General features: G+C 36.9%; 1 protein-coding gene across 1 annotated transcript in view; it reads left to right on the top strand.

Annotated features, from left to right (window-relative positions):
* LOC124789624 (serine/threonine-protein kinase Nek8-like) overlaps positions 1 to 21,716 on the top strand; it is a 319,457-nt gene that overhangs the window by 80,975 nt on the left and 216,766 nt on the right. Inside the window, exons 8-10 of the mRNA XM_047257042.1 lie at positions 2,553 to 2,691; positions 19,495 to 19,623; positions 21,441 to 21,616. Coding sequence (XP_047112998.1) covers positions 2,553 to 2,691; positions 19,495 to 19,623; positions 21,441 to 21,616 — 444 coding nt within the window. The remainder of the gene's footprint in view (positions 1 to 2,552; positions 2,692 to 19,494; positions 19,624 to 21,440; positions 21,617 to 21,716) is intronic.

Genomic DNA, 21,716 nt, shown 5'->3' with positions numbered 1-21,716 from the left:
CTTTATGCTGGTGGCCTAATATATATGGTTGTTGTGCACACAGCACTGCATGGAGTCACCAATCGCTTAGGCAATAGATATGCACACTATTGTGCACACCACAGGTTACATCACGATGTTTTAATTGGAATGAGGATAGATTTCTCTAAGAACTAGGGTGTTCCTCACCTACAAGAATTACAAATAATTTTACACAACAGATTTAGAAAACAAAAATAATTCATAGTAAAAAAGAAATAAAATAAAAAAGGAAAGAAAAGGAAGAAACTAGACAAGCTTTATTTGTTTGTGCTCCTTAATTTGTATAATCTATTCCTTTTTTTAAAAAAAAAAAGTTTGGCTTGTTCTATTATATATGGTAACTCTGTGATGTCAAATTGGTTAGTTTTGATGCTAATCAGTGTGTGTACATATTCTGCTTTGGTATACTTTGTGTGCAAAGGTACTCTTCTTAACACTGCATAATGCATTTTGTAGGTTTTTAAGAACTTTCATTATTATGTTTCATTTTCTGTAATGTCAACAGTCGTATATTTGATATAAACAACATGTATAACTGTTGTTTTTAACATACAATGGCCTGAAGATGGTGTTAATGATGTGCAAAACTGGTTGCCTAAATAAAGTAACAACTTCTGAAAACATATGGCTGTTTGGTAATTTTTCTTTGGTTAATATCTGACCAGGCACTGTCCCACATCCAAGATGGAGCAACAGAGATTGACATAGAAGAAGTGATGCAAGGAATTGATGTGGATCATGAAGAGGCATAGACAGGGGTAAAGGAGAACACAACAAAGAAGCCTCTTTTTCATTACATGATACAGCAGCAGGCTGAGAAAACTGAGAAAGATCTTCCTTTATAACTTTTATTATGTTTCATTTTCTCCTAAATTGAGGAATACCCACTGTCTTTTCTTTCCTATTCTCCTTCATCCACTCCTCACTAGCTTCAATATGTTGGTTGTCACTTTGTGCCACACAGATTATATCCATGTGGAAAACCAAGATGCAGACTTTCTTGTACAAGAGAGGACCCAGAAGTAAGCAGGATCCCTATTGCAAAAATGTAATAGTTTTGACAAAAAATTATTGTTAACACATTGCTCTATAATTTGTACAGAGAGTTTTTATAGTGTCAAGGAATACTTAAATCACCAGCATTCAATATTCAATAGCTTATCTCCTTCATGGTAATGACCCAAAATGCTCATTAAAAACTAAATTGTATTCATCTGTTATTCTAATTTAACATATTATGAATGTTGTTACACGTATGGTTTCATGTTATATGTAATAATATTTTATTTATATACATATAACTGCAAATCTTTTCATATCCTATTTTCTATGTAAGGCAATGTATGACAAATCCTATATCATTTTTGTAATGATGAGATACAAGGATGCTAAATAAATAAATAAAAATAAATAAATAAATAAATGGGTGCTCAACTGATTAAAAATATAGTGTGTAGTGAAGGCATAAAGCACAAGATCCCATTACTACCACCCCTCTACTATTGGTAAGAAAATCTAGTTACTTTTGGGCATCACATTCTGTTGTACTCATTTCACTGGTATATCCAGTAGACTGAATGCAGGACCACTTGTGAAACCTAATGTCTCACAAATGAATGTCACTGTAACAACTGCATGACCTTTTATGCTTGTAATTATGACCACTGACCAACTGTCCACTTGCATAAATGACCACCAATAAAATACAACAAGAGCAAATTTGATCATCCAGTTGAGAGTAAGTTGCTCAACATAACTAGGTGCAGTCAGATAGCTTCTTCACATCTTGTGGACTCTGCACCTTCTCCTTTCCACTACTTCTTCTCTGTATTCTAATGATGAAACTGTCTATTCAAAACTTTTCTGTTGTCCCACAGTCCTCTTGCTCTCAGCTTCTGCTAATGTCTATTCTCCATCTACCTCCACATCTAATCTTATTGCATTTCCAACACTATACTTCATGATTTGCTGTCTGGTACTCTTCCCCATCATATTGGTATGCCCATAGGCCTGCAAACCACGTTTTTTCACTGTTCATCTTCTAACAGCTGCTCACACATTGTTTGTTGTTTAAATTAGTTGTTGGCTCTTTATCCCCTTAGTGGTGGAAGTTCCTTAGAGTGGTGGTGCTCGTAGCAAAAAAAAAAAAAAAATAAAAAAAATAAAATAAAAAAAAAATAAAATAAAAAAAAAATAAAAAAAAAAGACAATGTGAGAAACAGCTTGCTTAGGTAAAGTTACAGTTAACTAGTCTGTTTCTCAGATTGTTATTTGCTCTAGGGCACCACCACCTGAAAGGACTTTTGCAATAAGGGGAATAAAGAGACAACAACAAATGTGTATGTAAACATGAACACCCATCTTGAGACAAACTTGTCAGTTTAAAACCAGTGATTGTGCCATTTGTGTAAATAAATAGTATTAGTATGGGTGGCTGGTTGGTGTTTCCTTCTTTGGAAGAATCCACCCAAAATTATTTTGTATTTGTAGAGAGAAATACAATATTCATTTCACTGCAATTGTTTCTACAGAGACTTAAAAACTGCAAATGTTTTCCTCACAAAGGATAACATAATAAAAGTTGGTGACTTTGGCATTTCAAAAATGATGTCAACTCGAGGACAAGCTCATACTGTTGTTGGAACACCATACTACATCAGCCCAGAAATGGTAAGTATAGTCAAACCATATTGCAAACCTCCTAAAAAATCTAACTTCAGCAAATATTCAGTTATATGACATTTTGGGGATGTAAACTGCAAGTTATTCACTTTTTCCATTCATTAGTAGTGGCTAAATATTCTCAAGTTTCCCTTCATTGCAGAAAAAGTATCCACTGCAAAGAAATATGCAATAAGAATAATACTCTTAGGTGTCCATACATAAATATCTTGTAAAAAGATGGCATGATCTTCATGGTATGCCTATTGTTTTGTAAAGTTTGGTGTCAAAAGTTGTAGTTGTTCAGTGTTTATTTAACCAGTAATATTCATAAATATAGTATTAGCAGAGAAGAATATGTATTCTATGCCCACTGGTCTTAGAATGACACAGGAAGGAGATAAATTTACTGTCATTTAATGCTTTGACTGTTAACTCAATGTAAACTAAAATCACATTTTCTTAGCTATTCATTCTCCATCATAGAAAAATTCCTTAACAGTGGATTTTATCTATTTGTCCTGTATATTTACACCACCACAGTATACTAGGTATTGGAAAAGTTAAATATATTGGTACTGTAAATGCCTACATAATTTATCTGAAGAATACTTTGGTGATATATGTGATGCAGTTTAAAATGAGTAATACACAGGGTGTCTAGTTTAACTTCCAGTTTCAAAATTCTGTAGAAAGAAAAACACTCCTCAGAATGACAACAAATTTGAACAGCATGTTATTGAAACAAAAGGGGGGACAGGGGTGAAGTGACCAATAGGTGATTCTGTAAGCATCAGAATATAACACCAACAGACGTGCAGCAAACAACTGTTCCTCAGTTAGTGCCCAAGGTCCTCAACATTACTGTCTCCATGATGGATTGCATGTTATTCATAAGGCTTTTTTGCAAGAATGTTGACTGTATGCCTGTAGGCCCGCAGATGTTCTGGAAACTGAAGGGTATGAAAAAAGTAACTGGTCCAATGTCTGATAAGAGTCTGGAGAAAATGGTTACAAACTTCAAAAAGACAGGTTTTTTGAAGTGCAATGTGGCAGAGAGGGACAGCAGTTGATCTGATTTTTGTCAAAGATGTGGCCACAGCATTGCAGGAAGGGTCAAGCAGTGGTGTGCAAACATGCAGTGCACAGGAAATTGCCTGAGTGTGGGACATGCCTGGGAGCACAGTGCATAAATTCCTATGAAACATCCTGCATTGCTATCCATACAAAATCACCCATGTTCCGGAGTCGCTTCCTGCTGACCTACCAGTAAGACAAATGGTCACTTTGATCTTTCTTGTTCACATGGAAGTGGACAATGAACAGCCATTCTATGGACAGATGAAGCCCATTTCTATCTCTAAGGACATGTCAACTCGCAGAAATGCAGAATATGGGCAATGGAAAAGCCACATGCACATCAACTGGTACTACTTCATTTTGCAAAAGCTGTGGGTCCTGTTACTCGTAGAATCATTGACAAACAATATGAGAGTCTTTTGCACACAAACTTCATTCAAACCCCTCAACAGGATGGTTGTGTGGCTAGGGTCATTTTTATGCAACATGACACTCTTCTGCACATTACACTGCCAGTGAAGCAGCTGCTGGAGTGGCGTTTTGGAAATGCTAGAATTATCAGCCATCATATCTCTACAGCCTGGCCATCCAGAAACACCTATAATCCATGTGACTTCTGGCTGTGGAGCTATCTGAAAAATATTCAGTGATCCTATTACAAATGTAGCTGAACTGAAGGAATGCATTGCGCAATGCATTCTGAACATGACCCCCGAGACACTCTGACCTGTTGTGGAACATACTGTTTCTCGATTTCAACTTGTGACAAAAAACGGCACAGAGTGTTGAAGGTGTCTTGCACCAGTCTCACGGCAATTGGAAAATAATTTCATTTTGGTTTCTGTGTGGTTTTTGGGCCCAGGACAATTCAAAACTGATGACATCTCACTTGTTATTTATTTTTTGGCCCCAGGAAAATTGAAAACCAGTGTCAGTTTGCTTTTTATACAGTTCTTGGCCTTAGAACATTTAAAAACTGATTTTGCCATCCAATATGGTATGACCTAACCATGGTGCATCAGATTACTTAACTAACAGAGTCAGAACTGTTGCTTGCCAAACTTGTGCAGTCATGCACATTGAACAGAATGGATCATGTAATATGCAACTCATACCAACCAAAGTCACCATATTGCAGTTCATCTGTAATTTACAGCCAACCCCAATTATTTTAAGATGCTTAAAGCACCATCTATTGGTAAATATTGGTAACACTTTCATGTCTTTTTTTTTCCTTGTGACATTTCCCCCTACATCAATAAAATGCTGTTCAAATTTGACATCATTCTGAGCAGTGGTTATCTTTGTGCACCATTTTGAAACTGGAACTCTAGTTATGGGCACCCTATATACTGTATGTATAAATTAGAATTTCCACTATCCAGCCTAATGTGCAGAATGTCAAACAGGATAACAAAAGTTTTATAAATTCTCTCTTCTGATCACACCTGTACCAATTAAAATACCTTTTTTTTTACCAAAACCTGATGTTATTAAAATTTTCTGACTTCCTGCATAATACATGCTAGTTATAAGTGTACATACTGCACCTTTCAAAAATTATTACAGCAAGTATAAAGTGATCTACATTGTAAAATGTGAATGTATGATTAAACATGAGAAAAGCTAGGCCTAGCAGAAAAGATGAAACTTACAAGCTTTTTACAGTAAGTGATATCAGCTGGCATTGCTTCCTCGTGCTCTTTAATGGACTGCAGCACCACCATAGCCATCTTGCATCCTTCCAGATACGTGATGACATGTCTTCTGTCACCTAATTTACCTCCTCCTTTTATGTTATTTCCTCCTGTATCACCATTTCCAAGATATTGTCAGTTAGCTCATCAACTTTGTCATTTGCCATCCATTCTGTGACATCCTCTGCATCAACATCCTCACAGCCTGGTACATTTTCGAGCAGTGAAATGATATCATGGTTTTCATGTTCTACTTCTATTTCACACATGGATTCAAAGTTAAAATGTCCACCTTCAAGATGTCGAAGTATTTCCTAAGACCTTATAAGTGATATGTTCTCTTCCCATGATATCCAGCAAGTCAGTTCTTTTCAGAATGGTTACACAGTCTTCATTATTATCAGTCACAGAATATCAACAATTGGAGATGATAATGGAGACATTTCTTCTTTAGCATTTCAAAGATATCCTGGTCCATCGACTAGCAAAGAGCAGTTACATTGGTGGTAAAAATAATGCTTTGATATCTCCATCGGTGAGTTTGTCACTAGCACAATGCAAAGGTGCCTTATCAAGAAGCAGCAAAGCTTTCCTCAGAAAACTGTTGTCACTGAAACATTTCTCTACAGCCAGAACAAATTCATTTTGCAGCCAGGTTTTAAAGATTTCTGAATTCATTCACCCTTTCTTTTGATGACTGTAATGTAGGGGCAGTTATCCCTGATTTTTCAGGTTTTTGGAAGTTCTAGTCTCCTGTGGTTTCCATATTAATTTAAGCCAAAGCTAGTATATGCCAGTTACTTTAATGCAAGCAAATATAGTAATTCATTTCTTACTTTTCTTTGTAGTCAAGTGCCACAGCTGCCTTTCTTGAAGCAAACATTTTCATAGAGAGCATCTTTTAATTTCATCCACTCTCATTGCAACTCACCAGATATTCCCTCATCATTTAATTTCAAACTATAGTCTTCAAACAGTGGCACAGCCTCTTTGTCAGCAGATAAAGCCTCTCCACTAATGGTAATCTGGTGAATACCAAATCGTTTTCCCACTGAGCCAATCAACCATCATGACAGTAAATTCTGTATCTTCTCCTTCTATTTGTTATTGAAATTGTAATGCTTTTTCCTGAAATATCAGCTCAGTAATGGATGAACCTTTTCCTCTAAATTGTTCATGCTACAAAAATAAGGCTTCCTAAACTTCTTTATATGAGGGTTATCCCAAAAGTAAGGTCTCTTATTTTTTATAAGTATATACAACTGTTTATTTCTACAATGGTTTACATCAGTTTACAGCTTGAATATTTAGCTATTTTTCGACATACGTAATCACCATTTCTGTCGATGTGGGTGGGTGATTATGTTCCACTGAAACTGTTGTGGGAGAGCAACGGTTTGCCGAGCGATATGTGGGCAAGTGTTGTCATGGAGAATGTGTACACCTTTGCTCAACAATCCTGTTCTCCAGTTCTGAATTGCCTGTTTGAGCTTTTTCTGAGTCTCACAGTACCTGTCAGCATTAATTGTGGTCCCAGCTATTCAGCTCCAATAACGAGGTGAAAGAAGAGGTTCATAACTTTCTGAACAGCATGGCAGCGAGCTAGTATGACATGGGCATACAAAAACTGCCACAGCGTCTACAAAAATGCATCAACAGAATTGGTGGTTATGTCAAAAAATAGCTAAATGTTCAACCTGTAAACTGATGTAAACCATTGTAAAAATAAACAGGTCTATGCACTTATAAATAAATAGGAGACCTTACTTTTGGGATTACCCTCATACTTAGCTTTCAAAGTTGTCTTCCTTACTTTTATTCTACTTTCACTAGCTTGCATAGCACACCACTTTACAATTTCTGCTCAGTGTTTCTTCTTCTCTCCAAAAGCACTTTTTCCTGCCCATAGCGCCAAAGCAATAGTTTCAGCTACTACCTCAGAATTCAGTCACATATAGCACATATCTTCTGATCCATAGTCACTATAAGTTTTTTTTTTCATTTATCACTAATTTTGGACTGTTTAATTAAAACACAAAGATCACACAAAACAATAATTTATCAATGCACACATTTTGGACATCTGATATGCAACAGAGAAACAAAGAATACTGGATTGCTGACTTTGCTGATTTCTATGTGTGTTCACTTGTGAGCTCTGGAAGAGAACTTTTAAGTACCATTTGTTGAAGAGGGTTCTGGTAATTTATCCAATATTAAAAATACAGTATGTACCTTATAACTGTTTCTCGAGATGTGCTACACAACAAACACAAAATATGCATGAAATATTTTGAAAGGCCACACAGCATTGTGGCCAGTACCAACTTGATAAGGCTTTGAAAAGGACAGTACATAGAGTAAATTAATCCTCATTTTATTACGGAGAAATTTTATTATGATACTGATTAAATAGGGTGAATTATGTAGGCCAAATAGTACGGAGGCAGGATAAACACAATCCACAACTTTGTTGTGGGATATTGCAGGATATTGCTGTTTCAGCCCCTTCAGTTTTATGAACTTCTGATAGGTGGTGGCGCTAATGGAGCCTTCAGAATGACAACAGTAGTGTAGGTGCATTCCAAGCAGGGAACTGTCATTTTGCAGAAACTAAAACACCACAGATATTCATAGGTGCTTGCAGATGTGTATGGAGATCTGACAGTGAACAAAAGCATGGTGAATCATTGGACAAGGCATCTGCCAACACTGCAACAAGGTCACACAAACCCACCCACTCTCCAATGTGCCAGCTGGCCACACACAATGTTCTAACATGCTGACGCTCTCATTTAAGGTGATCAGTGGATTACAACCAGATACCTCACTGCACAACTGGATGTCTCTGTTGGTTGTGCTCACAGACTTGTCCACCAGTGTGTGCCCTCTGGGTTCCTCACCACCTAACAGAAGACCTTAAAGAGCATGTTTTTTGTCAAACATTATTACAGGTGGCGAAACAGTGGTTCGTCACCTCAAACCAGGAACAAAACAGCAAACTGTGGAGTGACATTACACCAGCTCTCCTCTGAAGAAAAGATTCAGAGCTGCATCTTCAGCTGGTAAAGCATCCTCAGCTGGCAGTCATGACAATGGTCTTCCGGGACTCTGTAGAACTTTTACTATTTGATGTCCTTGCTCATGGTGCAACAGACAATGCCAGGCCTCACATAAGTTTGCTGAGCCAAGAGGAGCTCACAAAACGTCATGGGAATGTTCTTCCTCATCCACCCTACAGTCCAAATCTCTTGTCTTCAAACTTCCATCTGTTTAGCACAATGAAGAATGTACTCCACAGGAAGCAGTACATGGATGATGGGAAGGTTATTTGATGCAGGTAGTCATTGGCTCCAACATCAACCAGTAGAGTAATACCATGCAGGCACACAGACACCCACCTTAAGGTTATGTCGAGAAATAGGGTTTTGCAGCCAAAAGGCTGGGGAGTAATATGATATACTGGAATCCTGAATAAAACCAACCTGCTGTCAAAAAGGTGTTGTTTTACTTATTGTATGCCTCTCATATACTGAAGCACCAAAGAAAATGGTATGGTTATGCATATTCAAACACAGAGATATGTAAACAGGCAGAATATGGTGCTGTAGTCAGCAATGCCTATATAAGACAAGTGTCTGGTGCAATTGTTAGACTGGTTACTGCTGCTACAATGACAGGTTACCAAGATTTCAGTGAGTTTGACTGTGGTATTATAGTTGACACATGAGTGATGGCACACAGCATCTCTGAGGTAGCATTGAAGTGGGTATTTTCCTGTACGCTCATTTCATGAGTAAAACATCAAACCTCTGACATCACTGCGGCCAGAAAAAGATCCTGCAAGAATGGGGCCAATGACAACTGAAGATGTGATGAAGTAAGTTGAGATATTTTTACTGTCTTTCTTGTTTTGTCATCTGCCTCCTTAAATTCATTTTCATTTTTGTCTAATTACCATTACCATACATGAGTATATTCTGCATTTTCATAAAAGAGAAATATAGCACCAGATCTAATTTTGTGCTTAGTTTTTTGTATGTAATTAATTTCCTACTTTATTTTGACTGTGCCTAGTTAATATCACTTGTTATAGGGTGAAATCAGTAATTGTTTCATGACTTAAATTCTATTGTTGATTCATAAACAAATATAAGTTCTGTAGTAATCATAAACATTTGGAAGAAGAATTACTAGGATTCTTTGAGTATTTATTTGGCTCTATTCGAAAATATTTTAGCAAAGCCAGCAATTAATTAATTCCAAAATAATTATCAGATATGTCAAAAGCATTGTTTTCATAACTATATCCATTAATTTAATTATTTAAGCAAATAATTTGGCCTAACCTTTGTGATAGAAGAAACTGTTAAAGAGGAAGAATTTTTCGATGTATTCAGTTCATTGAATGAGTTATGTTTTAATTGTAATTTCCATAAATTAAACATCAAACAATGTATAGTTTCAGTGCTTATTATTGTGAGGCTATATAAAGGCCTGATTTTTGCTCCTGAGACAGTCAGTCCACTTATGTACTGTTTCAAGTGGATTTAGTGTCCGCCCCTGGTATTTGAGTGGTCAGCGTGACAGAGTGTCAATCCAAAGGGCCTGGGTTCAATTCCCGGCTGGGTCGGATATTTCTCTACTCAGGGACTGGGTGTTGTCATTTCATGCCCATCAACACGCAGGTTGCCAAAGTGGCGTTAAATCGAAAGACTTGCACCCGGCGAACGGTCTACCCGACAGGAGGCCCCAGTCACACTACATTTATTTAGTGGAATTAGTGTAACACAATAGGCCGTGTGTTAAAACAATGACAGTGTCTGTTCAATTTATTTGAGAAATAGTGTCAAAAGTACCTTATTATTCTGCGAGAACTGTGAACTGTGTGGTTAGGTATTTACTGCTCATAGATGTTCAACAGCAAACTATTGTAGCAGTATGTTGATGTTTGTCTGCAACTTATTAATGAAGCTTAACATTTACCAATAGTGAACTGGCCATATAACTGTGTAATATCGTGGGGCTGTGAACAGTGAAAGTAAAGAACTGTGAAACACAACTGTGCAACTGTTGGCTGCATCATTTACGATAGACAGTGTTGAACTATCCCCCCCCCCTCCCCCCATTTTTCAGCCAGTATAACAGTGCAGTATGTCGACCGACACTGAGGACTATCAATGAAGAAATAAAGCAGGCGAACATCACAAAGAGAATCATTCAACATGACAGAAGTGCAACTCTTCTGCAGATCACTGCAGATTTCAGTGCTAGGCCATCAACAAGTGTCTGCATGTGAACCATTCAATGAAACATCATCAATGTGGGCTTTTGGAGCTGAAGGCCCACTCATGTTCCATTGATGACTGCATGGCACAAAGCTCTACGCCTTGCCTGGGTCTGTCAACACCAACACTGGGCTGTTGATGACTGCAAACATGTTTCCTGGTTGGCTGAGTCTCATTTCAAATTGTATTGAGCAAATGGACGTGTACTTATGGAGACAACGTCATGAATCCATGGACTCTGTATGTCAACAGGAGTCTGTTCAGGCTCATTGAGGCTCTGTAGTGGTGTGGGGTGTGGACAGTTGGAATGGTTGGGACCCCTGGTATGTCTAGATATGACTCTGACAGGTAATGCATACATAAGCATAGCGTCTGGTCACGTGCATCCATTCTTGTCCATTGTGCATTCCGACAGACTTGGACAATTCCAGCAGGACATGTCCAGAATTGCTTCAGAGTGGCTCCAGAAACACTCTTCTGAGTTTAAACACTTCCACTGGCCACTAAACTCGGAGACATTAACATTATTGAGCATATCTGAGATGCCTTGCAATGTGCTATTCAGAAGAGATCTCCACCCCTCATACTCTTTTGAATTTATGGGCAACCCTGTAGGATTCTTGGTGTCAGCCCCCTCCAGCACTACTTCAGATGTTAGTTGAGTCGATACCATGTCATGTTGTGGCTCTTCTGCCTGCTCGTGGCATCCTACACAATATTAGAATGATGTACCAGTTTCTTTGGTTCTTCAGTATATATAATGATATGGACATGGCAATTTGTAATTATCATATGGTCAAAATTGGCCAATAGTGATGAAAAAACATTTTATTCAAATAAGATAGCTTCAATGGGGGCAACAACATATTCCGTTAGAGCTTTATGGTCTTGATTGCTTTTATGGTCTCAGTTAATTTGTTAAATGTTCTAAGCCCATGTGAAATGCTTTCTTGTGGCACAGATAGGTTTTACTAATGATTGTGTGTTACATTTTTGTTCAGTCTGGTATTATGTTTATGAATATCACATTTCTTTCATGCTTTCTGTCTGGTCAGGTAGATTTGGTTCAATCAAAACAATAGCTTACTAAAGTATGTGATACAGGATGGAAGAAAACCTCAGTAGGAGAAGGAACTGAGCTTTACCCTTTCAAAGGCATCATCCTGGCATTCATCTTAAGCAATTTAAGGAGATCATAAAAGAACCTAAATCTGGATGGCTGGGCAGAAAGTCAACTGCAATCGTCCTGAATATTGGTCCAGTCTTGTACCACTGCACTGTCTTTCTGAGCTGTGTGATAACTGACAATGGACTTCAGGAAATGCCGTGATGACATATTTACATGACTCCCGAATTTTACTTTAATTAACTATTGTAATGTCCCTTTTTAGGATTATAAATATCCTGGTGAGTACAAGACAGTCTTCACAAAATATTATTCCATGCATTAGTTTGAAGTTAATGCAAGCAGAATGAACTGTTCCCATACCAGTGAAAGATTCCAGAGCTCTTAGGACACAACACTTACTCCACTTACATTTGACTGCTGCTACTATTCTGTGAGTGGTCTCCTTTACTCCTCAATCATTCACCAATTATTTAAATACTCATTTAAAGTCATTTTGTAGCATTATACTGAGGTTGTTTCTGAGCTTCTTTGCAATGATTCATGATTAGTTGAAACAACATGTTTTAGGATCTATTCATATAATAAAGAATATTTTTAAATTAAACTTTTATTCAGCTTACAAATGGCTAATACTCAATTCGCACTTGTCCCAGATAGGTGGCTTTGTTTTGTAATTTGGCTTTGGAAGGCTTCTTTCAGAATGTTCCTCAAATGCCCATGACACATTCTTGTCATTGTCATCAGTGACACTGACCTTTTGTTCTTCAACCCAGATTTTAATCTTGGTGACAAGAAAACATTATTTGTAGTGACATTTGAGAACTATGAGGATTTAGGAGAGGGCAGTAATCTAATTTTTTACACAAATCTTGAGATGTAACACAGTAGACTGGGCAGGCTGATTGTTATGGCAATGAAAACATAAGTCGTCTTGCCTTGACTATAGTCTCAGTGCATTTTGTAATGCAACATTCTCAAACATAGCTATGTTGGTTAGCTGTTTTAACAGTACAGTTCTGTAGAGATTGAGAAAAAAAGTGGAGCTATCACTCTGACATTGGTTCAAAACTGTTACACTTTTCCTGTAATGGAAATCCTTTCACCATCCATAACATGACTGAGTTTCTGTCTCTTAGACATAAACCACACATTCATTTTCTTTGCATGATTTTAAGTCTTTTTTATCTTGTTCAAGGGGTTTCTTATAAACAGTCTGCTAAGTCTCGTAACAGTTGAGTGCATTGAGAACACATCCCAATTAAACAATTTATAACAGTTTTATTAAAAAGTACATAAACCAAAATACTCCCCCTTTGGAGTAAATTTAGTCATTGCAGGTTTGTGACAGTTCATAGTTGGCACTGAATTTATTAAAGTCCTCCTTAAGCTGAAAGTTGTAATGATGAAACAATCGAAGTTAATATGAACTTGGTTGCAGAACAAAGTAACATAACGAAGGTTAATATCCAATACCAAGTTCCTGGGTATCTCTAATGATGTAGAGACCAAGTACCAGTGATGGCGAAGGCAGACACCGGTGGCTCTGTTGTTTGGTGGTGGCTGTCATGGCATGGCATCATACATAATAAAGGTTCCAATTAAGGCTCTGAGGAACTGCAGACGCAGTTGATGCCTGGCCAAGACGTTGATAGAAGATGCCTTGGAGTAGCTCTGTGCCACCCTTAATGTCCAGGCCACATAGAGATGCCAGAGCAACTCTTTGCGATTATGTCATCCACAGAGGCAAACAGATTGAGCTCTATTATCTGTTGATGTAATCCCTTTGAGGTTAGGCCACTTGTTATACCATTGCTGTGAGAAGGGTTGCCTGTCTGTAGAACATACAGCCTGTACACAGTATATATCCCCCTCTCCAAGGATGAGAGGTGTAGCACATCTTAACATCTGAAGAATCTGGCACTTCTTTGTTGGCCACCTGTGGAGTGGAGACCTCGGCAGGATGATGTTGACTTCCATTGGACTTGGTGTCTGGAATGATGCTGGGTTGTGCTTGCCAGAGGACAGAGGGTGTGGACCCTGTTGTTGCAGCACTTTTGCTGTGTTGTTCCAGGTTCTGAGAGGAGGGACATCCAATTCTGGAACAACAGGTTGTGGGTTTCTTTGCAGTTACCTTCCTTGTGTCCATATCTGACTGTCCAACATGTGTGATTGCCCTTTTCAGAGATTTCCATTCCTCTTCAGCTTAACTGCCTACTCTGGTGTTACTTATCATAGAATCCACATCCTTAGTGAACTTCAATTGTGCCTCATCATTCCTCAGTATTTCAGTATCCTACTTCCTTCCACATTGATCATTTCAGATGATTCTCTTAAACTTCAGTCTACTCTTCATAATTATTAAATTGTGATCTTATATGCACCTAGGTAAGCCTTACAATTCAAAATCTGAATTCATTATCTCTGTCTGACCATGCTATTGTTGATATTACCTTATATTCATCTGTCCAGAAGTTCTTTCCATTTCACTTCACTCATCTCTAATACATCTATTCTGAGCCTTTCTGATTGCCTTTTCAGATTTTCTGGCTTTCTTACCGTGTTCATATGTCTAACATTTCATGCTTTGACTCATAGAATGTTATCCCATTTTTTTCTCATGGTCACTTCCACCTTGGCAGTCCCCTCCTAGAGATCCAAAAGCCAGACTAATCTGGAATCTTTTGCCAGTGGTAAAATGACACTTTTCAATTACAGGCTACATATCCTGTGGATACACATTGTGTCTTTAATGCAGTGTTTTCCATTGCCTTCTGCATCCTCATGCCATTGATCATTGTTATTTGATTCACCTTTTATGGACCATTTCAAACCCCTAAGGGAAGAGAGTGCCCTGAACCTTTTTACACTCCTCTGCCCTCTTTGACAAGGCCATTGGCAGAGCAAGAGCAACAACTTATGCTGGAAATCTTAGGGCCACAATTGCTGCTGATTTTGATTCAAAATTTGAGCAGTGGCTGGGTTCCAAGCTGGGACGCAGGATGTTTTGATTAATAATCAAAGATGCTACCTGTAGACCATGGTTTCAACTCAATAACTGATTGATCACAGTGGAGGGGACCAAAAGGTGAGGTTATCATTCCCATCAGATTAGGGAAGGATGGGGAAGGAAGTTGGCTGTGCCTTTTCAAAGGGATCATCCCAGTATTTGCCTCAAGCGATTTAAGGAAATCATGGAAAACCTAAATCAGAATGGCCGGACGCGGTTTTGAACCATCATCCTCATATAGGAACCTTAAATGTCATCCTATAAATTATCTTTCAGTGTGTAATGTGCATGCACACAAGGCTGCCTTATTTGTTTGTTGGTTTTGACCTAATGAACCCATACTATGACCCAAATCAAACGACAATTTTGTCTATGAACAACCTCACTGTTGCCACAATATTCATCATGAGACAATCCACAGCTGAGTTAAATACTGTATTGTGACGTGCAGTGCCATATGGATACAACAGAGTACTTATGCAACTGCACAGACCTAAATATGATCAAGTATTGGTTGAAAATAGTCATATCACGCAGTGACAAAATAAACAACAATTAATTTTAAAGATGAGTTTTTTATATATAACTTTGTGTCTAATGGAAGATATGTCTCTCAGCCTATAGTTACTTGTCTATTTTACCCATTTTCCCACCTTTCTTGCACAGGAATGGCTGTAGAACTTTTGAATCTAAAAAGAGATCCATTTGTTGATAATTATGGTAATGACATTATTATATTTTCGGCATATAACTTCTGCATAATTGCATGAATGTAATCAGTGTCTGCTCAATAGATTTTTAGCTCCCTTCTTGCTTCTGTGTCTTTCCCACAAAGGCAGTATAGTATCAATAGGACTGGCAGAACTGAAAGATTACTTAGGTTTTCACTGTCATATGTTAATATTGTGGTTGTACATGTGTTACTATTTTCACCACTTTCTCTTTATTTGTTTTCAGATTGTTTGATAAGCTATTTTTGTAATCATCCTACTACATTCTTTAACCAAGTCCCAGTGGTTTCAGATAAATGTATAAGGCTTTTAACAAAAAGCTATATTAATGGATGTGTGTGGTATGTATGTGAATATGTGTGATTGTGCAAAGGGAAACTAAAATACAGCTAAATTTATTCAAATAATTAAAAAATAAGCCCATGTGCAGTTAAAAAATGGTGGCATATTCACACTGAAGCACTGTAAAGGACTGTCAAACCTGTAGTAGCACTTTTTATCAAAACTTAAAAGTGTGTGAAATATGACTACGAGTTCTGCTGCTGATGTCATCACTCCTATCATCAACAACAATTTGGCATGCACTACTTGATGAAGAATTTATCCAGACTTTGCCTTGATTACAGTTTTCAAAAATAAACATCCATGCTGTTACTGCAGGTTTTCTAATTATATCTATCAAGCTTCTATCAGGTCTTTGTGTTGATCTTTTATTATCTCTTGAAATCCAGCAGAGTACTGGCTGGCTACATGTCTGGCTTATCTTCATTTTGTTCTGATTACAGTCCATCTCGTTTTCCTGTACCTCCCAATAAATTTAACATGTATTCACCCATATCTCACTGAGAAATCCTCATTTTGAAAGGTTGTGCTTTAAGTCTGTATCTCATTGTCATCAGTCATACCTGATAATATACGTACCAGAGTCACTAAAATCTTAGTTTTAAAACTGTCTATTTTACAAACTACCTTTTGTGCCATTTTTCCTCATCTTTTTATTTCTTTTACCATCTATTTAAGCATTGCCCTCAAGTGACCTAAACCAAATGTTAATCAACTAGTCCTATGGTTTCACTGTTCATTTGTACTAGGTATTTTCTGATGTGCTCATATACAATACTATGATTTCATTGTAATTGATTTTCAGACCTACTTTCAGACTGCACTAATAAGTTACATGAAGTTAATCTGCACCAGATGTAAACAGCGTTATGCCAAAACAATAGGATGGTAATGTGTTAGGCCAGAAATGAAGTTTTCCCTTGTTGTAATCTTCATGGATTGTAGATTTTTCTAAATTATTTTTGCTTTGACCAGTTCAAAACTCTAAAGTTATTTGTGTAGAATATAAGTTCTAGACAGTAGAGAAAAGAACAGCAATTGATCACAAAATCTGTTGTTTTATTACAGCAGATCTAGATTTCAATTTCTACATAGTGATCTTCAGTGCATAAAGCAACAGTTGACATTAGTCCGAAGTGTCACATAATAAAAAATATTTGTTGGTGTAGAACATGCAGATATGCTCTAAACCAACCAGTATTGTTTGTTATAAGTCACTTTGGACTAATGTCAACTGTTGCTGATGTAATACTTGCAGTCTATATCTGCTGTAACATTTTGCAGTTGATTGCTGTTATTTCCTCCATCGTCTATATTGAAAGTTCACTGTGCACAAGGGGATCATATGGATTCCAGTCAGATTAATATAACTGCTAGTTCTACTTGTGAAGTCCTCTCTATCATCATCAACAATGATTTGATATCCACTACTGGATAAATGGCCTGTCCATAGTTTGTCTGTCATTGCAGTCTGCTTATATGAAGTGTGAATAAGTTACCCCATGGTTTACTACACAGGTGAAATTGTGGCCTCCATAATCACTAAGCAGATTAAAATTTTCAAAGAACAGGTGGCCACAATTTCAATGAAGATTACACCTAAAGAAAGATCATGGTATTCAGTGAATCTTCACCATTATAAAATCACTTATGTCATATTGTGAGTCTTGAGCTTCACAGCATATATTCAGGAATGCAAAGAAACTTAGAAGATGGCTAATGCAGATTGGCAAGTTTGCTGATGTTGTGATACATCTCCGACCTAGATTTTTATTGAGGTAATATTATACAGATGGATACAGCAATAACGAAAATTTGCTCTGTTGTGTTATTGGACAGTAGTTTTTTTTTCTTTTTTCTATGATGGTATAATTTAATTTTTAAGTGAAAACTCTTAAAGCTTTTTAAATCAAAAAAGTTATTAGCTTTCTAAATCTTTATTTTTCATGTCTGCATATTTGCAGCCCTCTGCCACTAGAGGGCTTTGAATTGTAGCATGTAACATGGCAGTGTGCAACATAACTATGTCATCTGTTACCAAAACTTAAAGTACATCTTTGAGGATTACACTTTGATATTGATGAAGCAGTGCAAGAAGAGGTAAGGTTGTGGCTTCATCAACAAAGTCAAATATTCTATAGCAACAGTACAAACAAATTTGTCTTTTGCTGGGAGAAATGTATTCATTGCAAGTGTGACTATGCTGAGAAATAAAAATGTAGACATTGAAGTATAACATGAGTTCTCCAGAACAAAATGTTACACTGTTATCCTCTTAGGCCAACAGAAGACGCTTGTGAAAGCAGAAAACATATTTTATGTAGTTTGTACATAGCAAACAAACAACTGTGTGTTATTTATGTTGATATGTACAGAAATAAGGAACAAATTGTGGACACAAGACATCAGCAAAGTGCAAAGGACTATTTGAGGTGATGTCATAAGATGTGCTGTATATATTTTACTCAAGTTAATGTGAGATCTGTTCAACCAGTTGTGTAGTGGTTTTATTTGAGCAACAAACTACAGAAGAGTTCTTTCAGAGGTGGTTACATCATTTCAGTAATGGTGAGTTGACATAGTTATGAGCTCTCTTACAGCCCTTGTCCACCTGCAGGTGATGAAGAAGTTTGCACAGTATAATTAGTGGAACTGAGTAGCAGGTCCAAGCTTGAAGAAAATACAACAAGACAACTGTCATGACTGAAAAAGGTAATGTTTATTACAAACAACATTGCAGTGACAGATCAGTTGAGAATTGAGAGCTCAGTTACAACCCATAATAAGAGAATCCTACATTGTACTACTTTAACATGAAGAATAAAGATGTAGAATGTTTATGACAATATTATGAAAGGAATAGGTTGCCATTTGCCACATAATGGAGATGTTGAGTCACACATAGGCACAAAAAAGATTGTCATACATTTAAGTTTTTGGCCAAAAAGTCTTTAATCCATGTTAGACAACATACACATACATACCTATGCAAATGCAACTCACATTCATATGGCCACTGTCTCTGGCTGCCACAGTCTCAGTAGAAGGAAGAAGGCCTTTTTGGCTGAGAGCTTACTTGTTTGACAGTCTTTTCGTTGTGCCTGTCTGTGACTCAACATCACCACTCTATGCTGAGTAGCTATCAATCCTTTTCTTAATATTGTCATTATTACATCCCAGATTTTCTATTGTTTGAGGTAGAATGTTAATAACATTTGTTCTGTTTAAAAAGCTTCAACAGCTTTCACATAAAGAAATTCAGGGACATTACTTTTCAGTACACCCATGTAGACTATATGACATGTGATGTGTATATTTTGAAAATTTAATCCTTTACATTTGTTATATTAGAGGTCACATTCACCAGTCCCTCCATCCTCGCTGTTGCGTGAAAGCAACACTCAGTAATATAAACCAGCCATGGCTCATCATCCATACACAATAGCTAGAATTTAGTAGACCATACATATGGACTGTTCAGTACTCATTATGTATTTATTACTCTAATAAACTGATAAACTGTTCCTTGATTTTGCAGTGTGAAGGCAAACAGTATGGACAGAAGTCTGACATTTGGGCTCTTGGCTGCATATTATATGAAATGGCATGCCTACAGAAAACATTTGAAGGTTCAAATCTACCAGCACTTGTCAACAAAATCATGAAGGTAAAACTAACTATTCACATACAACAAAATAATTCTTCAATCACTTCTCCTTTTAAAAACAGTTTCTTGTAAAGAATGCGAACTTACAGCAGATAACGATAAGTCCTAAATTTACACATTATGATTGACTATGACTGTAGGTAGTCTAAAGAATATGAAGACATGTGTGTGTGTGTGTGTGTGTGTGTGTGTGTGTGTGTGTGTGTGTGTGTGTATGTGTGTGTGTGTGTGTGTGAGTGATGTAAGCAGGTTTTCACTATGAATATTGTTTATAATGGGGTCAGCTCAAAGAACAGATGTAAAAGCAGAAAAAAATTGGCAGACTCTTCTATACATGAAATGATTAGTAATAGAGTATCAAGTGTCAGAGCAAATGGTAGAGCCAGAAATAACGTATTGAATTTTTGTTCTTTTACAAGAGATATTATTTTCTTGAAAAGGTACATATGAATGTCGATCAGAGATTAGCCTTAAAAGCTTAACACTTCGAGGAAACTCTGAGGCTGCATTGTGCCACAATAATGCTGAATTTAGTTTGCTCTTAGGCAATCAATTCTTTGATGTTTACTACATGAGGAATTTAGTCTGTGTAAAACTGTTGGCTCAGATCACACTAGGAAATATCATCAGTTCTTTTTTCTGTTTACTTTTCCAGCTGCACATTAAAAGGAGAACCTTTGATCTTTTAAATATTGTACTGACTCTTTCAGTCACATCCTCATAAGGAGCATGCAAATGATTTATAAAGCTGTAGTTAGCTCTGTAGGTAGTACATCAGTATTCATGTAATAAAACATTATGTGACACTATTTAACTGTTGATGAAAAAAATATCAGACGTTATGTGAGAGTCATCCTTCTAGACCTTCTTCCTTTTCTGTGGATGTTGTCGTCCTTTCTATTTCATCTATACCTTTCAAAAATCACCTGAAGTAGAGTCAGATACATCAAAACTATAAGACATCTTTATGTCAAAGAAAAGCCCACTCCTAGAAGCAGATACAGAAGGGAAAGTGAGTACATTCACTAAACACTGCCAAGCAGTTATTTGTGTGTGTGTGTGTGTGTGTGTGTGTGTGTGTGTGTGTGACTCACATTAGCTCACATATGACAACAGTATTCTAATCATTTTTCAGAAAAGTGACATTTAATGACATAATAAAATATCCAAAATTTCTTTTTCTTTGTGAGTATGTTGGAAACTAAATGCTGCCAATTGGTCCCTTTAACGTATCTTCACACAATAAAAGCCTTCATTACAAAATTCCTTTAGTTCATATTTTGGAATTTGCATGTTCATATTCAGGTACACCTGTGTCAAAAGTGTATACACTTAATATATCTTATTTAAAATGAAAAAGTAATAACATTCTTTCAAATTGATCTGGGCCAAAGAACTTGCTTCTGAACGATACCTAGAAGCAAATGCAAACTAGAATGGAATGTTATCAGGTGATAAATTTCCCAGCCCCCCAAATATTTTATGAAAACAGTGAATGTTGTCTAAGTCCACAAGTACAGACTGATTCTGGCTCTCAAATTAGGTAATTAGAAAAAAACTGTCCTAATATTGACCACACACAATGCATTATAGGAGGAGTATTGCTTGAATAGCAATATCTTTTGTAGCATATCCTTATCTTCCAGTACCAATCTCCCTGTTAATACAGCTTTCCATTTCTTTCTAATCTGTCTCTAAACACTCATGTCTTCATCATGACAGTCAGTTGTATGGACAAGGTTTTTTGTCAGTGATAAGCTGAGATGACAAACTACACATTATGTAGACAGTCAAGTTATCATTTTCTGTCTTTTTAGGGGCAATTTCAACCTATCCCATCAGGTTATTCTGCAGGCTTTCGACAGCTAGTTCATGATCTTTTACAAAGAGATCCAGTGTTTCGACCATCAGCTGCTGAGATATTAGAGTCCAGACTACCCCCATTACTGGACAATGCTCTCAATACAGCATCAGCAGTAAACGTCTCAAGCAGGTACAATTTATTAATACACAGATGCAGATTTTCTGTGGTCCTCTTATTATGTTTAAACTATTTAGCATTAGTAATTCAACTTTGATATTAATCTTATAAG

The sequence above is a fragment of the Schistocerca piceifrons genome, chromosome 3 (genome assembly GCF_021461385.2).
Source record: "Schistocerca piceifrons isolate TAMUIC-IGC-003096 chromosome 3, iqSchPice1.1, whole genome shotgun sequence".
In the NCBI taxonomy this organism is placed as follows: Eukaryota; Metazoa; Arthropoda; class Insecta; order Orthoptera; family Acrididae; genus Schistocerca; species Schistocerca piceifrons.
The sequence above is the reverse complement of the archived record's forward strand: the minus strand, read 5'-3'. Positions and strand labels throughout refer to the sequence as shown.